The sequence below is a fragment of the Aquila chrysaetos genome, chromosome 11 (assembly GCF_900496995.4).
Source record: "Aquila chrysaetos chrysaetos chromosome 11, bAquChr1.4, whole genome shotgun sequence".
NCBI lineage: Eukaryota > Metazoa > Chordata > Aves > Accipitriformes > Accipitridae > Aquila > Aquila chrysaetos.
Genome location: NC_044014.1, coordinates 7,140,001 through 7,155,749, shown reverse-complemented (window position 1 = coordinate 7,155,749; position 15,749 = coordinate 7,140,001). Strand labels below are relative to the sequence as shown.

The following is a 15,749-nucleotide window of genomic DNA, read 5'->3' as shown; positions in this document are numbered from 1 at the left end:
GGCCCAGCGTCCAGCAGCGCGGCGGCTGCTCTGCAAAGCACCGCTCAGAGACGTGAGAGCTGGGCCACCGAAACCCGGACCGCAGGACACCCGTGCCCATCCTGCCGTCCGGAGTCCCTCGCGCGGCACCCTCCGCGTTCACCCGCAGCCAGGGCGTAGGTCGGCCCCCTCCCTTTTGGGGCTTGAATCTACCAGTTCCACACACCCGAGCAGCGCTCCAGCGAGCGCACGTACCTGATCTGAGGCCTGACCCGAAACTTTTATTAGCTTGAGGTGATAATCATCGAACCCACCTATTAAGGGGGGGTCCAAAGAAGAGATCACCTCTGCCCCGTACCACTTACGGGCACCTACGGGACGGCATCTGTTGCCTTGAACGGCTTTACCAGCTCCGAACCGCTTCCCAGGTCGGGTTGCACGTTACCAAACGCGTTTGACCCTCGCACCGCTCTGCCCCGACGGTTCGGGGGCTCCGCGGGTCCCGCCACACCTGCGCCTCCGGCCCCGCCCCGCCCCGCCCTGCCCCGCCCTCTCCCGCCGCCGCCGCCGCGCTCCACCCCGCTCCTCCCGCCAGCCAATGAGCGGGAGGGGAGGGGGAGGGCGCTGGCCGGCGGCCAATAGGAGCGCGGCGGCCGCCTTCCCCCTCCCTCCCCTCCCCACCCAGCTCCCCCGCTCCCGCCACCGCCCCCTATTTGAGGCGCGGCGCGCCGCCGCGCGCTCGCAGAGCCGCCGGCGGGAACCGGAGCGGCCGGTGCTCGGCTGCGGTCCCGGGGTTGGGAGCGGGGGGGGCGGGGGGGTGGGCCGCCGGGGAGGGTACCCGGCGGAGCCCCGCACCGCGCTCGGGGGAGCGGGTGCTCCCCGGGCGGCTGCACCCACCCCCATGGAGGCTTTTCCAGGTGCCAAGCTGGAGCAGCACCGGCACCTCCCGCCCGTGGAGTGCCTGCCGGGCGCTCGCTACGGCGGCCGGAGTCACAGCGCCTGCGGGAACGTCTTCAACTCCTGGAACGACTACCTGGGGTTAGCCACGCTCATCACCAAGGCCGTGCGCCCCGGCAAGGGTTTCGGCGCCGAGCCCCCCTCGGTGGTGGTGGCGGCTGCCGTGCCGCCGGCCGAGGAGGAGGAAGAGGAGGAGGAGGAGGAGGAAGAGGCGGCGGGGCCGTACTTCGAGGGCGCGCTGGACTTGCACGACCTGGACCTGTGCGGGCATCACCACCACCACCACCATCACCACCACCACCACGGCGAGGGCCTGCTGGAGGAGCGCTTCGCCGACTTCAGCCCCTTCCCCGGGCGCGGCGGCCCCGCCGCCGTCGTTTTCGATTGCTCGGGAGAACACCCGGGCCGGGAGGGTTCGCCCCACGCTTGGGGCGGCGTGGTGGTGGCTGGCCGGTTACCGACCCACCCGCGGGTCTCCTCCCGGTTGCTCAAACCCGAGCTGCAGGTCTGCGTCTTCTGCCGGAACAACAAGGAGGCCGTGGCTCTCTACACCACCCACATCCTCAAGGGACCCGACGGCCGCGTCCTCTGCCCGGTGCTGCGGCGTTACACCTGCCCCCTCTGCGGTGCCAGCGGTGACAATGCCCACACCATCAAGTACTGTCCCCTCTCCAAAATGCAGGCGGCCAAACAGCTCAAACACGCCCGGACCGCCCTGGGGAAGAAGGGCCGTTAGGCGCCGGGACCCAAGGGGCGACCCGGGCTTCCTCCCGTCTGTTTCTTTTTGGGGTTGTTTTGGGGGGGTTTTGGTTCTTTTTTTTTTTTGGTTTTTAAAGCGGATGGCGGTTTCGTTCTTTCACACGTTAATATATTATTAAAAGGCGGCGGCCGGCGCGCGCTGGCCCGCGCGGAGCCGGGCGGCGGGAATTGCGCAGCTGAGATGCACTGTATTTGTTTATTGTAAGAAAAAAAAAAAAAAAAAAAAACCAACACAAAACCCCACACAAATATATATATATATATGTGATTTTTACGGAAACGGATTTACGGCGAGACCTAACTGCGAGGAATGTGTGTGTGTGTGTGGGAGGGGGGGGGTGTTTAAAGCGAGAACGGGGTCCGGAGGGGGGGGGGGGGGGGGGGTCCCGGGCGGTTGCAGCGGGGCACCGCTGCCCTCTGCCGCCGCTCCGGGCCCGGCCCGGCTCCGTTGTCCCGTTCCCCTCCCTCCCCGAGGCGGGGGGGAAACGGCGGCAGCCGCTCCGTGCCGTCGGGGGGGGTCCGGTTGGGTGCTCGGGGCCGGTGCTGCAGCGGAGGGGGGGGGGGGGGGTGTCGGGCAGGAGAGCTGTCGTCTTGCCTGTTAACAGCAGGGTATTTAATTGGGGTACAACACTCGGCGTTTCAGCTCTTAAAGTAAATATCCGTGCAATTTTCTTCGCCGGTCTTAAAAGCGGGAAGCAAATTGTGATCAAACCTGCGCCGGGTTACTCGGTGATTTAACGCCTCCTCCCCAAAATCGCAGCATCCTACGTGGCACGATGGGAGAGCGGTGCCGTGCCCCACGGTCACCCCTGAACTGTTCCACTAGGGAGCGTGGACGGCGCTGGTCTCGCAGGTCCCCGCGTCCGATACGCGGCTTTAGGGAAGGTCTGAGAGGAGAAAGCATCATAGTTGCGTGTTCAAAAACGTAATGGCTCTGGGCCGAGGTACAAACGGAGCCCTCTCTGCTGAAGGAAAGGCAGGGGTTATGGCAGAGAATAAGCTTTGACGCAGCTGGTGTTTGTGGTGGGGAACGGGGAGGTGCTGGGAAGCCCTTGGAGAGAAGAGACCTGGACAAAGCAGAAAGCCGCGACCGTAGCAGAATGGTAGAAGGGGAGGTGACATATTTTCAGGAGTTAGTTGAGAGAACATGGCTTTAACTCATCGCAAGGTGGGAGGGATTTACCCATGTGGTTAACAAATATCCCTAACACTACATAGACTATACAAAATGATGCTGAAGACCTAGACCCCAGGTGATGGCAGTTCCTTGGTACCGAGTATCAGGGCTGCGTTGCTTCTAATCCTCAAAGAGATCAGAAATGGCTTTTATTGTGACTCGGAGGCAGGACAAGGAGCAGCAGCAGGTTCATAGTTTGCTTAGGAGTCCTCCGGAGCCGCAAGGCAGGTGCCCAAGTTCGAGAGGTTTATGCTGTAGATGGCTTTACCGACACCCAGGACACGGAGGGGTGCTCGGTCGGCCCTCCCAAAAGCAGGGAGGTGAGGAGAGCCTTGCGTGGGAACTGCTGGGGCATCACCAGGAGGATGAGAAAGGAGAAGGGTCCTGCAGAAAAAGGGAGCTAGGAAAGCGAGGGGTGATGCGCGCTTGCGTGGATTCTTGATGTGCTGCTCAACAGGGTGGTAGGTGGGGGCAGGAGCGGGGGAGAGCCCGACAGCCGAGAACGGAGTCAAAATGTGCAGGGTGGGCTGGCGGGAGGGCCCAGGGTTCATTATTTGTCACTGCTGTTGATGCACAGCTGCAACAATTGGGAGGGAGAAACTGATTTTGCGTGGAAGTGTTTTCTTAAATCTTCACCGAATGGCTCCGAAGGTGGTGTCGGGTCTAATTACCAAATGCAATGGGGCAGCACTTCGTAGCGGCTGGGGCTACCCTCTCCTCGTGCTAAATAGCCGTTGTATATTGTCTGTCATTCTGCGGGGCTTGCACCACGGGCTCTTCGAAACTGTTAGATGTGTTCGGTTTTGTGATGCCTCGTCCACATAGGTTGAATCTGTATCCACCACACCTTAGAATCAAGCTCAGGTGTGATGCTGTGGGAAGAGTTTTCTTCTGTACTTTTGTTACCTCCTTGTGGGAAGTTTGAAGATCAGTACACGCGTTTTAATGCATTTGACTGTTACTGGACGCAAAAGCAAGGAAGATCTGAGAAAATCTGTCTCGGGTGTTTTCTGAAGGGCAATTCCGGCAGGGCTGGATCCCAGGTCATCCTCGCAGAGTTTGCAATGTACCCACCCCTCCTCTCTGCTCTGTACATTAAGCTACTGTGTAGGAACAGCCCTATGGCAATGCCTGGAAATTCATCAAGACGCCAGAAGATGCCCTGCCTTGGATGCAGCGCCTGTTTCTTCCCTCTGCCTGCCTAAGAGGAAAACTGTTGTATCGACGGCCTCTGCTGCTGCCTGTCCCTCCTGGTTCTTCTCTGGTCCTACACGCGTACTGGGGCAGCCTTGCCGCTGTGGAAAGGCCGAGAGCTGCCTGTCGTAGCCCCTACGTGGCATTAGGCATCTGATCAAAGTCGTAACAGGTAAGGCGGTAGAATAACAGCTTCAAAAGACCGGTTGGGGGCGGGGGGGGAACCCCAAACTATTCCAGAGAGGAGTGGACAAGATTCAGCATCAGCACAAGGCAGCCTGAGAGCAAGGCTCTTCAGTTACACGATCGTTCAACAGGACAATTTGCCCTTTAAAGTTTTACAAGTCAGTGTCTACAAGGACTGAACCTTTAAGGACATTTCATGGTTTTTTAAGTAAGCTGCTGCCATTTCCTGTGCACCAGCACACTCCTTGTGGCACTGGGTGAGCTGAAACATGCTAGTTCTTGGTCATTCTGAAACGCTTGTTACAGTAGATAGTGCTTATAGTGTTACTTTGCTTAAATAGTGGAAACCATTTACATTAGTGATTTAAATCCTAGGAACAGCAAATAGCTTAATCTGAAAGCAGCCCAGGTTGCAGCTGTTGTGTGCTCCACAGGAGAGGTCTAAGAAAAGCCAGATATTATTTTCATTTATTCTACAGGCATCTGCAAATCAAACTATTATGGCCACTTGTTCAAATTAAATACTTTTATCTTCAGAGAATTACTTTATTACAGGGAGATATTCCTAAGCATGTAAGTGATGGAATCTTTTACATAGTGACATTGTGGTAAGAGGAGTGAACACAGGATTGGATAGCCTATAATCATCCTCAGTTGGTACTAGCCTCGGCAATAAGCAAGCTACTTCTAATTAAAAACTACTCTCATATGCATAGATAGCTTGGTCCAGCTGAAGTCAGGTAAGTCTGGACCCATCTTTTATTTAGACAGAGTTTGGTCTCAGCCTGCTGACCAGGGTGCCTCAGGTAGCTGCTTTGCTGTAGGGCTAAACCATAATGGTTATAAAATGTCTTTCCTTCCCATAGATGTGCCAGTTTGACCCACCAAATATATAGGTTAATATATAATGGAGATAGTTTGCTAAGTCACATGGGGAGGAAGATAATTACTTCTAATATGCCTGTTGTCTGGGCAAAACAGAACTGATAATGCTAAATACAGAAAAAGATGTAGCAAAGCCAGTAGACCGTTCTCCTGCCCAAGAGTGAAAGGACTAACAAAGCCTGAATTGCAGCAAGGGAGATTTTCATTAGCAAAAAGCAGTGGAATAGCTTGTAGAATCTCCAGCCTACCATAATTAAATGCAGTAATAATTGCTTTTCAGAGGAGGACCACAGAGAGTGTAGAGCACTTCAGTTCTAGCTGGTCCTGCCCTGGCAAAATAGGAAGAATTGGGTGTTCTTGTTATGCCAGTTGCGTGCCTACTCCTTGCAATTCTGTAGTAAACCACACAGGACGGGTACTAGTGGCTGAGTAACAGGTAAATTTTGAATCTCACATTTCACTGACCTAACACCTTCGCTTTGGAGGCTTACACAATTTAACCGTACCTTTTAGTTACAGAAGAAAAACTTCCTTACGTGTAGCAGTTGCTGTCAATGACAGCAGCCCAGGGATATTAAAACAACAACAGCTATATTTCGTTTACAGCAAGACGAGAGTTCCAGGACTCTTCCAGTTTGAGATTACCTCCCGGCTGTCCACCAGCCCAGCGGCACCGTAGCTCCCCAAGGTCAGGACGTCTCCCGAGATGCAGTCGTGGCTGTGCCCAGACTGGAGTGGCACCACTTCATCCGTTGCCCCGGCCCTGGTCTGCCAGTTCTGATCAAATAGTGATTTTATTGTTTAGAACAAAGGCACTTGAGAGAAAATAGAATTAAAATGTCTATACCCTACTTCTGCTGAGCACCCTGATGGTCCTCAGCCCTGCTCACCAGCTGGGGTCAGTCACTGGGCTGCTCCCGGAGCGGGAAAGAAACGAACTGCTCGTACCTGATCACCTGCCTTGCTCTGCTCTTGGAGACGTGTTCTAATCGAGCAACATTTGCATCCGTTTAACCAGCGGTAGCCTTAAGTGCTGCCTTCTAAATATAGTGTGTGACAGTTTTGTCTTCTTCCAAGGTTCACTGAAAATTTTAGATGTTTAACTGAACATGAATCGATCAAACACAGCCATGCCTGACAGAGAATTCATTTGACTTCATCAACATTTTCAGGTAACAAAACTTTGTGCTAATGTATAATTACGGTAGTAGGTGGAGGTTTTAGCTGTTGGATTTGGTCAGTGGTGGTTTTTGATCACTGTAGTTAGTATTCTGTCTAAAATGATCAAGGAGTAAAATAAACACACTGGCATGTCTGTAAAGCTTGTATCTTGCAGATCTTTTCTCAAGCTGCCCAGTCCTGAGAATTTTACACGCGTTGGCAACATTATCACAATCTTAAATAATGGAAGTTAAGAACACAGATTTGGGAACGGAGCCTTAGCGGGTGCAATGATCACTAACATTTATCCCCATGTAAAAATGGCTTTGGATAAAATTAAAAATATGTAACTGGAGGGATAATCACTCTTTACATCTTGCTGATGACTGGAAAAAGGCAAACGTTGCACCCATCTTTCAAAAAGGCCAAAAGGACCATCAGAGAAACTGCGGGCCAGATGGTGTCACTTCAGCCCCTGGGGAAATCGTGGAGGAGGTAATTTCAGAGCGTGTTTTTGGGCACATGCAGGAGGTGGTGATTGGGAGCAGCTGGGTGACTGGCAGAATGAGGGTAAATCCTGCCTTCAACAACACAGTAACTTTGTGGACAAGGGAAGGAACAGCAGATGTTCTTCATCTCAACTTTAGTGGGGCTTTCAATGCTGTCTCACACAATATTCTTGTACCCAAGTTAGGATGATACAGCCTAGATAACAAGGTGGGCAGAAAAAATAGTTGGATGTTCAGGCTCAGCATCGTGGTCAACGGGCTGGACTGCACGTGGAGCGGGGTATGACAGGGGTCCGACCCGTGACCTGGCCTGACGTCTTTCTCGAGGACCTGGAGGCGTCAGCAGGTTTGCGGATGACACCGAAGCGGCAGGACCAGCCAACGCGCTCGGGGCAGGGCTGCCATCCGGAGGGACTGAGACAGGCTGGGCAGGAGCCTGGTGAAATTCAACACGGAGAAGGGCAGAGTCCTGCACTGCCAAGGAAGAAGCCCTTCCAGTGATAGACTGGGGGGAGGCTCAGATGCCTCCGGGGCCCTGGCAGGCAAAGAGCTGAGCATGAGTCAGATGTCCGGCTGTTTTGAACAGGACCATAGCCTGCAGATGAGCAGAGCATCCTCCTCAACAGACCTCATCTCGACTACTGCATGCAGTTTTGGGTCCCGTTGCCCACCATACAAGGTCATGGCTGAATTTAAGTTCAGCAGAGGACCGACGTGACAGTCAGGGGCTGGAGCACTTGCCTGGGAGGAAAGGCTGAGGGGACAGGGCTTGTTCAGCCTGGAGAAGAGGCAGCTTTGGGGAGACCTAACAGCAGCCACCCAGTGCCTAGCAGGAAGTTACTGGGAAAATTCAGACTTTTCACAGCAGCGCGTAGGCAGGAGGCTGAGAGACGCTGGGTAGAAGCTGAAAAGAGAGAGGGTTATGCTTTTTGAGGGCCACAAAAATGATCAGAGGGCTGGAACACCTCTCCTACAAAGACAGGCTGAGAGAGTTGGGGTTGTTCAGCCTGGAGAAGAGAAGGCTCTGGGGAGACCCGATTGTGGCCTTTCAATACTTAAAGGGAGCTTATGGGGACAGTAGTAGGGTCTGTAGTGATAGGACAAGGGGTAATGGTTTTAAACTAAAGGCAGGTAGGTTCAGATTAGATAGAAGGAAGAAATTTTTTACAATGAGGGTGGTGAAACGCTGGCACAGGCTGCCCAGAGAGGTGGTCGATGCCCCACCCCTGGGAACATTCAAGGTCAGGTTGGACGGGGCTCTGAGCAACCTGATCTAGTTGAAGATGTCCTTGCTCATTTGCAGGGGGGTTGGACTAGATGGCCTTTAAATGTCTCTTCCAACCCAAACTATTCCACGATTCTATGATTTTTTGGTGTGGGAGCAGTCAAGCAGTGGAAGAGGCTGCCCAGAAAAGTTGAAAACCTCCAAGGCTGTGGACTGTACAAGACCACACTGGAGAAACGTGGTTCTGAGTAACACAATCATTCGACAGCCAGAAGTGAAGTTAGCTCCTGGAGTCCCTTTTAACAGGAATAATCCTGTGATCCTACAACACAGAACGTAAGGACAGCAAGAGGCAGCCAAACAGCAGTAGCACCCACTACTCCAAATCCAGTAAGTGCTCTCTGTTACTGGATAGCTGCCGTTCTCTAGTTCCATCCTTTGTAGGACTGTATGATGAACAAAAACATAGCAAAAAACCCCAAAGACTTAGAAGACACTACTGCCCTGAAGGAATTCTGTGACTCAACAAGCAATGAGATGACAGGCTCCCAAGGCACAAAAATTCAGAAGATGACTCCGAGAGCAAGTTTCTCCTGAGAAACCTACCGGTCCTGGATAACTCAGAAGAGGGCAGGAAAAGGACAAGAGGAGTATGACAACTTTTGTTCACACACGTTAAAATTAAACCAGGTTACTCAGGAAGAAACTGTCCCAGGTGTTCTCACATTCTCCTTCAGCAGGTACAGAAACAGGTATGCATACAGAAAAGAGTTGTTCAAAAGCTGTTCTGCATTAACGTACATTGCAGGAAATTACTAAAAAGTCAAGACACTGTAGCAGCTAATTCCTTAAGTTGTTTATTTATCATTGAAGAAACACACAGCAGCAAGTTCTGTGTTGGCTTCACTATGACCAGATAATTAATTGTTGTTACCACACCCCAAAATTGAAGTCAACACAGCCATTACTACAAATCACTTTTTTGGAAAGGGAAAGAATTGACCCTGAAGACAAAGAATTGGGGGAAAATTCAACAATTTCTCCAAAACCACACATTTTAAATATGACAATATTTATAAATCCTTGAAAGGCATGAATTATCCAGTAATGGAAAAAGCAGTTGTGATATTGGCAACAGAAAATACATAGCCATATGCTTACCAAAACACTTAAATTGTAAAAGCTTGAAGTTTTGTGGTTGTACACTGCAGCAGTATACATTACTGGAACAATGACTGCAAAATGGCCTCGTAGGAGTTATGTATTCAAGTAAATCTACAGAAAATATCCCAGTGTAGCTAATGCTCATAATATTTATTGTATTTAATTCAAATTTAAACAACTTACTGAATTTAGATAGTGATAAAATACGTCTCTCGGAAACCGCCTGTCCTCAAAGATACCTATGTAAGAAAGGGCTTTCCCCCCCCCCCCCCTCTTTTTTTTGGCTAATTATGGAAATTGATTTAGCTCTGCTTTTTCAATAATTCCACTGTGTGAACAGAGGTGTTCTCAAATGCATGTTCTGCAACGATAATACCCCATTCCAAATTAAGAAAGACTAAAAATAGAAAGGTCAGCCTGTTTTGGTGCAAGACAGAAGCATTACTCAAGACAGCTGTTGGGCTTGCTTCTTTTTATTTTAGCAACAAATGACCCATGAAATAAGCATAATTTGAAATTTCAAAATCTGGCATTCAATTTCCAACCTTCTGCTGTGAGTTTTGTGCATGATCAATCTATATGAGTAAGTAATTCAAGCTCATGCTTTCACATTACCTCAAAACATTTGTTAAAGAATTCCAATTCAGAATGTTTATAAGCACAAATATAATCCATGGATTCCATCAAATCAAAGCTAAAACATTGGTTAAACTCTGTGATTTTCACTTAACGTCGTACAGTGGTCCACCCCTCTTCATCTGTCTCATTTTTAGTACGGCGAAGGGGCTCACGCTCCTTTTCTGTTTTCCAGGAACCTTTCTCCTTCTCCCCATCTCTTTCTCGATCTTTTGATGCTGGTGGGGGAGCAGAAGCTGGAGGAGCAGCAGGAGCAGGAGCTGATCGCCGAACTGTTTCACGTTCTTCTCCACGTTCTTCTCTCCTATCATCAGCACGCCGCCATGAGCTTGCTACAAATACAGAAGGACAATAAAACAACCTTTGTCATGCTCCACCAAGCAGCCCGCAAGAGTTTAAACGAATATGCCCAGCACAGACAGTCTGATTTACTGATTCTCCATCTTGCCAAGAGGCAAGATGATGATGACAGCCAAATGCACAGTCTAATTCTACAGTGAAGTAACAGACAGGAACTACTCAAGCCTCTTTTCAGATTCAGGATTGTTGTGAGCAACCCAAGTGTCATCTTTAAAATACAATAACTGCAGTAAGAATGTTCTATTGATGTATGTGGTTTTATGATGTAAAAATATATTCTTATATTATTATCAGAATTAAAAGCACAAAAGCATCTCCTTAGAAATGACTGAACCCCGAAAACAGAAATATCCTAACTTAAAAACACTTGTGGAAAATGTTTAGGTGTTCACTGCCTTGAAAGACAGCAAATTACTCTTCAGCTTACTGAAATCAGAGGTATAAACGGCACCGGATTACACAACTCCACTGGTAACAGCATTCACCACCCTTTACTGTATGAAGAATTGTTCATTTCCACCAAAAAGGATGTTAAGAATTCTATCCTAGCTATGTGTGAACAAAGCTGTGTCAAGTACCAAACCAGACAATCAAACACCTAAACTTCTTGATACATTAAAAAAAAAAAAAATTAACAAATAAAACAAAACAAAACAAAAGTCTCCACATTGAGAACCCTTGGCCTTTCTGCCAGCTGAAGTCCCGTGTGACATGCTGTGTTCTGTTCCAGTCTGCTCTCCGTGACCAGCTGCCTGACAGCACCCACGTTCAGGGAGCACCCACAATCGGGGCAGAGACCAAATGAGATTCTGAACGCAAGAACGCCAGAATTGGAAGACATGGTATCTCAGGCTAAATGTGTTTGCTGTTATTGTGTTTTTAGAACACAGCAAAGGATTAATAAGTGTACATAATTAAAACAGGTTAACGTATGTAATTAAAATAGGTTATTCATCAAAAATCAATACCATTAATAGTGTGAAACCCATATGGCCTTGTTTGGAAATATTACCCTCACACTGTATTGGTTCTAAGAAATGAGCCACAGATTACTTTCTGGGATGTCTATCTTGATAATTTAAGTACAAGAATTTCATTCACCCTGAACATAATCCTACTATGAAAACTGCACACTTAAAATGTTAGCCTTCTGCAGATGTGAAATGCTACTATGACAGAAAAAGAATACAACTAAAAGAAGATTCAAGGAAGAATTCTCAATTACACTAAAGCTTTTTTCTATTACTTTGCTTCTGCAAAGGGAGTTTAAGTGGCTGAAAATGTAACTTATTCCCATTTTACCACATCCTAGCACTGTCCAAGTAACATGAAGGCCCTATAATGACTGTAAGCCTTTAGGAACACTAAAATAAACATACGTTCTTCACGGTCAGATCTGAGCGGTGGTCCTCTTCTGAGGGGTGGATCTCTGTCATCAGTACGTCGATCTCTCATGTCACGACCACCTCTGTCCCATTCTTCACGACGACTTGAATCTCTCCAGCTAGAATTTTCCTCAGCTGGTCCTCTTCTCCAACCAGCATCATCCCTTTTGCCATTCAAAATGTAAAATAAAACTTAAGTGTTAAGATTTTAACTTTGCTATGGAAAGAAGTAATAATAAATCACAACACAGATATTTCCAGGCCCAGTGGGTCTCTATTTAACATACTGACATACTTCCAAAACCTTTTCTTTTTCTCTGGAGCCTAACATGAAATTCTCCTGATAACAGGTTAAAAAAAAAAAAAAAATTAAAAGCAGTAAAGCATTTTGGGATTCCTTCTGTAAACAGTTAATGTCACCTTAAAAATAACAAACCAAAAAGGCCCCAGAACGCCACTATCCATTTACTGCCTTGAAGTGCTTAATTTCATACAAACCAACCACTATTCCTTTCACTCAGCGATGTCATATTATTTCTTTATCAGCAGGGCACTTTTTTTTTTTTTTTTTAAAAACAGAAACATTGTAGAGATATTTAAACAGAGAAGTCAAACCTGGGACGCCTGAAACGATCATCTCGATCAAAATCTCTATCTCTGTCAAATTCACGGTCTTTCTCATTTTCATCACGATCTTTGTCTCTATCCCATTCACGGTCTCCTGGAGGTCTGGAGTCTCGGGGAGGCCCCCAGCTGTCCTCGCGAGCCTTTTCTCGTTCTCTCCATCCCCCTGTAAGAAAGAAACACAGTCAAAGGAATTTGTGACTGACCTCTGACCTCTCTGTAGACAAAGAATCCTTTACTTCCCTCACAGAAACTGGTTCTTCAAGTTTCGATCCCTGATCCAACTCAAGATGCTTGTAAAAAGTGTGCACATCGAGTGGGAGCCATAGACAAAACAATGTAGAAACTGCTTAATATAAAGACAGTAATATATACCTCATCTATCAGGACTGCCTGTAACAGTTTAGCAGAGTTGATTACACCCTGCAGTTTTCAGCCAGAAACCACAGACTCCTCAAGCGTCTTGTGCAAAACAAGTGCAGGAGGAAGTAAAGGGGGGAGCTTAGACAGGAGATTCCTTTGTGAAAATCTGCAAGTGAGGAGATTTTAGGCAAGCAAATTATTTAAGAACTTACTGCTTTTTAAAGCACTACTTTAAAATATGACTATCGTTTACCATCAACTTACACAGTGCATCCTGCAATATCGTTCAGTTATTTATGAATGGGAGTTCTTTATTATGCAGCCTGCTTTTTCTTTAAATAGGAAAAAGGAGAAAGCTATTGGAGTGAGTTTTGAGATTTATGGTAACTTTCCTACAGGCCTGGATTACAGAATTGGTGTCTAAATCAGTATCATACCTAACATTTAAACATCATCAACAGTTCTGAAAAGAATCAGAAACAGTTGCTCTAGTCACCATCAACAAGATTTAAGACTAGAAATAAACTATACAAGAATAGGATAAATCAGATTATAAGGGACCTCAGAAGTTCATCTAGTCCAAGCTCCTGCTCAAAGCAGGATTTTCAAGAAAGGTAGACACAAAAGCAAAACGGGAATGCTAAAAACAGGAGTATCTTTGTACACATAAAAAAGGCTTATCAAAACCAGACACACTTGAATGATGTTATCAAAATCCTTCGAAGGAGGTTAATTTCAGACATATAGAGGGGGCAGGGAAAGAGACCAAGGTGTGCTAATCTAGTCAGAAAGTTTCTCTCCCATCAGAGCATTCAACTTGTATATTTTGTTTCTGCACATAGGTAAATTACCAGCATTACTATGTGACCTTTAGGTATCTTCCAGGCAAGCAACAGACACTGCTGCATTTTTTTTTTTTTTTTTTAAATTCAACCAAATCAAAAGGTTTAATTATACTAAGTAAAGGAGTGTCCACATTAGCCAAATTAATCCAGACGTTTTCAGAGTTGATTCTCCCATCTCTGGCACCAAGCACACTACATCCATTATCTACTAGATTAACACACGCTTTGGAGGGAAGATTATTATATTATTGTATTTTACCTGGTTTACCAAACGGTCTCCAAGGACCTGGCCTTGAATCATCACTGCTACGCCACGGACCCCTGTCATCATCTCGTCTGGAGAGCCTGTCATCATCTGCGCTACGCCATGGTCCCCTGTCATCATCACGCCTTGACATCCTGTCATCATCCATCCCCCGCCTGGGACCTCTGTCATCATCCATCCCCCGCCTGGGACCCCTGTCATCATCTGCAGCACGCCAGCTGCCCCGGTCGTCATCCAGCCCACGCCTGGGTGGCCTGTCGTCATCCAAAGCCCGTCTGGGTGGCCTGTCGTCATCCAGCCCACGCCTGGGTCCTCTGTCGTCATCTGCTGCACGCCAACTGCCTCTGTCATCGTCCAAGCCGCGCCTGGGTGGCCTGTCATCATCCAAAGCACGTCTGGGTGGCCTGTCATCATCCAAAGCACGTCTGGGTGGCCTGTCATCATCCAAAGCACGCCTGGGACCCCTGTCATCATCTGCAGCCCGCCAGCTCCCTCTATCATCATCCAAACCACGCCTGGGCGGCCTGTCCTCATCCAATCCACGTCTGGGCGGCCTGTCCTCATCCCCTTCACGCCTAGGCGGCCTGTCCTCATCCCCTTCACGCCTAGGCGGCCTGTCCTCCGTCGATTCCATAGAAGGACGTTCCTTTTCTTCTGCAGCACCACGTCGCGGCAGATCATCTCCTCGTCGGGGCAGGTCATCCCCTCGTCGGGGCAGGTCATCCCCTCGTCGGAAAGGTCTTTCATCATCTCTTGCTTCTCCTCGACGCCAATCTCTATAAAAACCACAGGGAATGAGCAAAAAGTAGAAGCTGACATCCAGGAAAGCTTTAGATATTAGATTGACAGTATCAAACCCCTCAAGGCCATGTATGAATGCATCCACTTGATGTGTGGTTGCAAACACATGTACAGAGCTTGCAGTTTTCAAATGCACTTTCTAATTGCCTTCATTCCTATGGGAAAGTGGTAGGTCACCATCCCCACAGCTTCACTAAAGACTGAACGGTTTACTATCTCCTTCAAAACTACAGTTTGAAGGGGATAACTACAGTCCCCTGTTGGTTATCTGCTGCAACACAACAGAGAAGAGGTTTGGCTTCTACACCAAGCCTAATTTGACAAACTCAAGCTAAGTCTCAAAGAACCAGTATTAAAAAACCCACAACCATCAAGTAAGCATCCCCCTTCTTCACACACATGCCAACCCTACAGTCCAATCCCTGTTTTCGTATGCTTTGGCACAGTTCCAGCCCAGAAGATTGGCGATACTTTCACTGACAAGCATCCACAACTAGATACGGCAGGACAACGTAGTAAACTCATGACTCGATCCGCTGCTACTGCCTGACACCAAGCAGGGTGCACCAGGCTCTGGCAGGCTATCAGTGATTGCACAGAGAGGACTCTCCTTACTAGATGTACATGGGAAGTAAAGAATTGGTGAGAATTTTCCCTGGGCTATTGAGTCATCAGTTCATCTTTGAAATGTGTTTGAATTTATAACACTGAAAAGATCAGACACTGCTGAACAACGGTTAGAGCCTTCCACTGTTGTCACTTCTCTGGACACACCATTTAGTTTAATGTCTACAGGATTTTAGACATACATTTAGAACACAAACTTTGGCTTTGTCACCAGATTAATTTCTTTATTTTAGGAAATTAACCTTCCTAAACTAGTTCCTCAGCAATAAAAAGAAACAAGGAATAGTACATCAGAGAGATGTACTGGTACCTGCTTCTTGGCAAGAGAAGAGAAGCTGCATTGGGTTGAATCTCACAGATTCAAAAAATAGAATCAAAACCAAACCAAAACAAAAAACCCCCACAGGTTTAGAAATCCACTATGCTACTAAAACATAAACAAAAGAACAGCAATTACTTGCTACAAAACAACAGATGTAGGACTCCAAGAGGTGAGAACAAAGACACTGTCTCTGCATCTCAAGAATTTCGAGGAACTGTGAGCAGCATACTTCCTAGTTTTGGAAGAGTAAGGGAGAATGCAATTACCATTGAGCTGTGAGATAAAAACAAGACATGGAGATTGTTAACTTCCATTTACACTCAAA

At 47.9% G+C, this 15,749-nt stretch overlaps 2 protein-coding genes across 4 annotated transcripts in view; one reads left to right on the top strand and one right to left on the bottom strand.

The window, feature by feature from the left end:
* Positions 1 to 784: 784 nt before the first annotated feature.
* Positions 785 to 1,952, top strand: NANOS1 (nanos C2HC-type zinc finger 1). Its single transcript, XM_030031531.1, has one exon. The coding sequence runs from the start codon at positions 881 to 883 to the stop codon at positions 1,670 to 1,672; it is 792 nt and encodes a 263-aa protein (XP_029887391.1). The 5' UTR covers positions 785 to 880; the 3' UTR covers positions 1,673 to 1,952.
* A 6,921-nt stretch (positions 1,953 to 8,873) lies between these two features.
* EIF3A (eukaryotic translation initiation factor 3 subunit A) overlaps positions 8,874 to 15,749 on the bottom strand; it is a 35,855-nt gene continuing 28,979 nt past the window's right edge. The window contains exons 19-23 of one of the 3 annotated variants that reach the window (XM_030031527.2): positions 13,959 to 14,450; positions 13,669 to 13,868; positions 12,193 to 12,367; positions 11,572 to 11,741; positions 8,874 to 10,164 (exon numbers count right to left, since the gene is read on the bottom strand). In XM_030031527.2, the coding sequence (XP_029887387.1) occupies positions 9,923 to 10,164; positions 11,572 to 11,741; positions 12,193 to 12,367; positions 13,669 to 13,868; positions 13,959 to 14,450 (1,279 nt within the window). In that variant the 3' untranslated portion in view covers positions 8,874 to 9,922. Of the gene's footprint in view, positions 10,165 to 11,571; positions 11,742 to 12,192; positions 12,368 to 13,668; positions 14,451 to 15,749 lie in introns of all 3 variants that reach the window. The other 2 variants (XM_030031526.2, XM_030031525.2) reach the window with 2 other exon arrangements.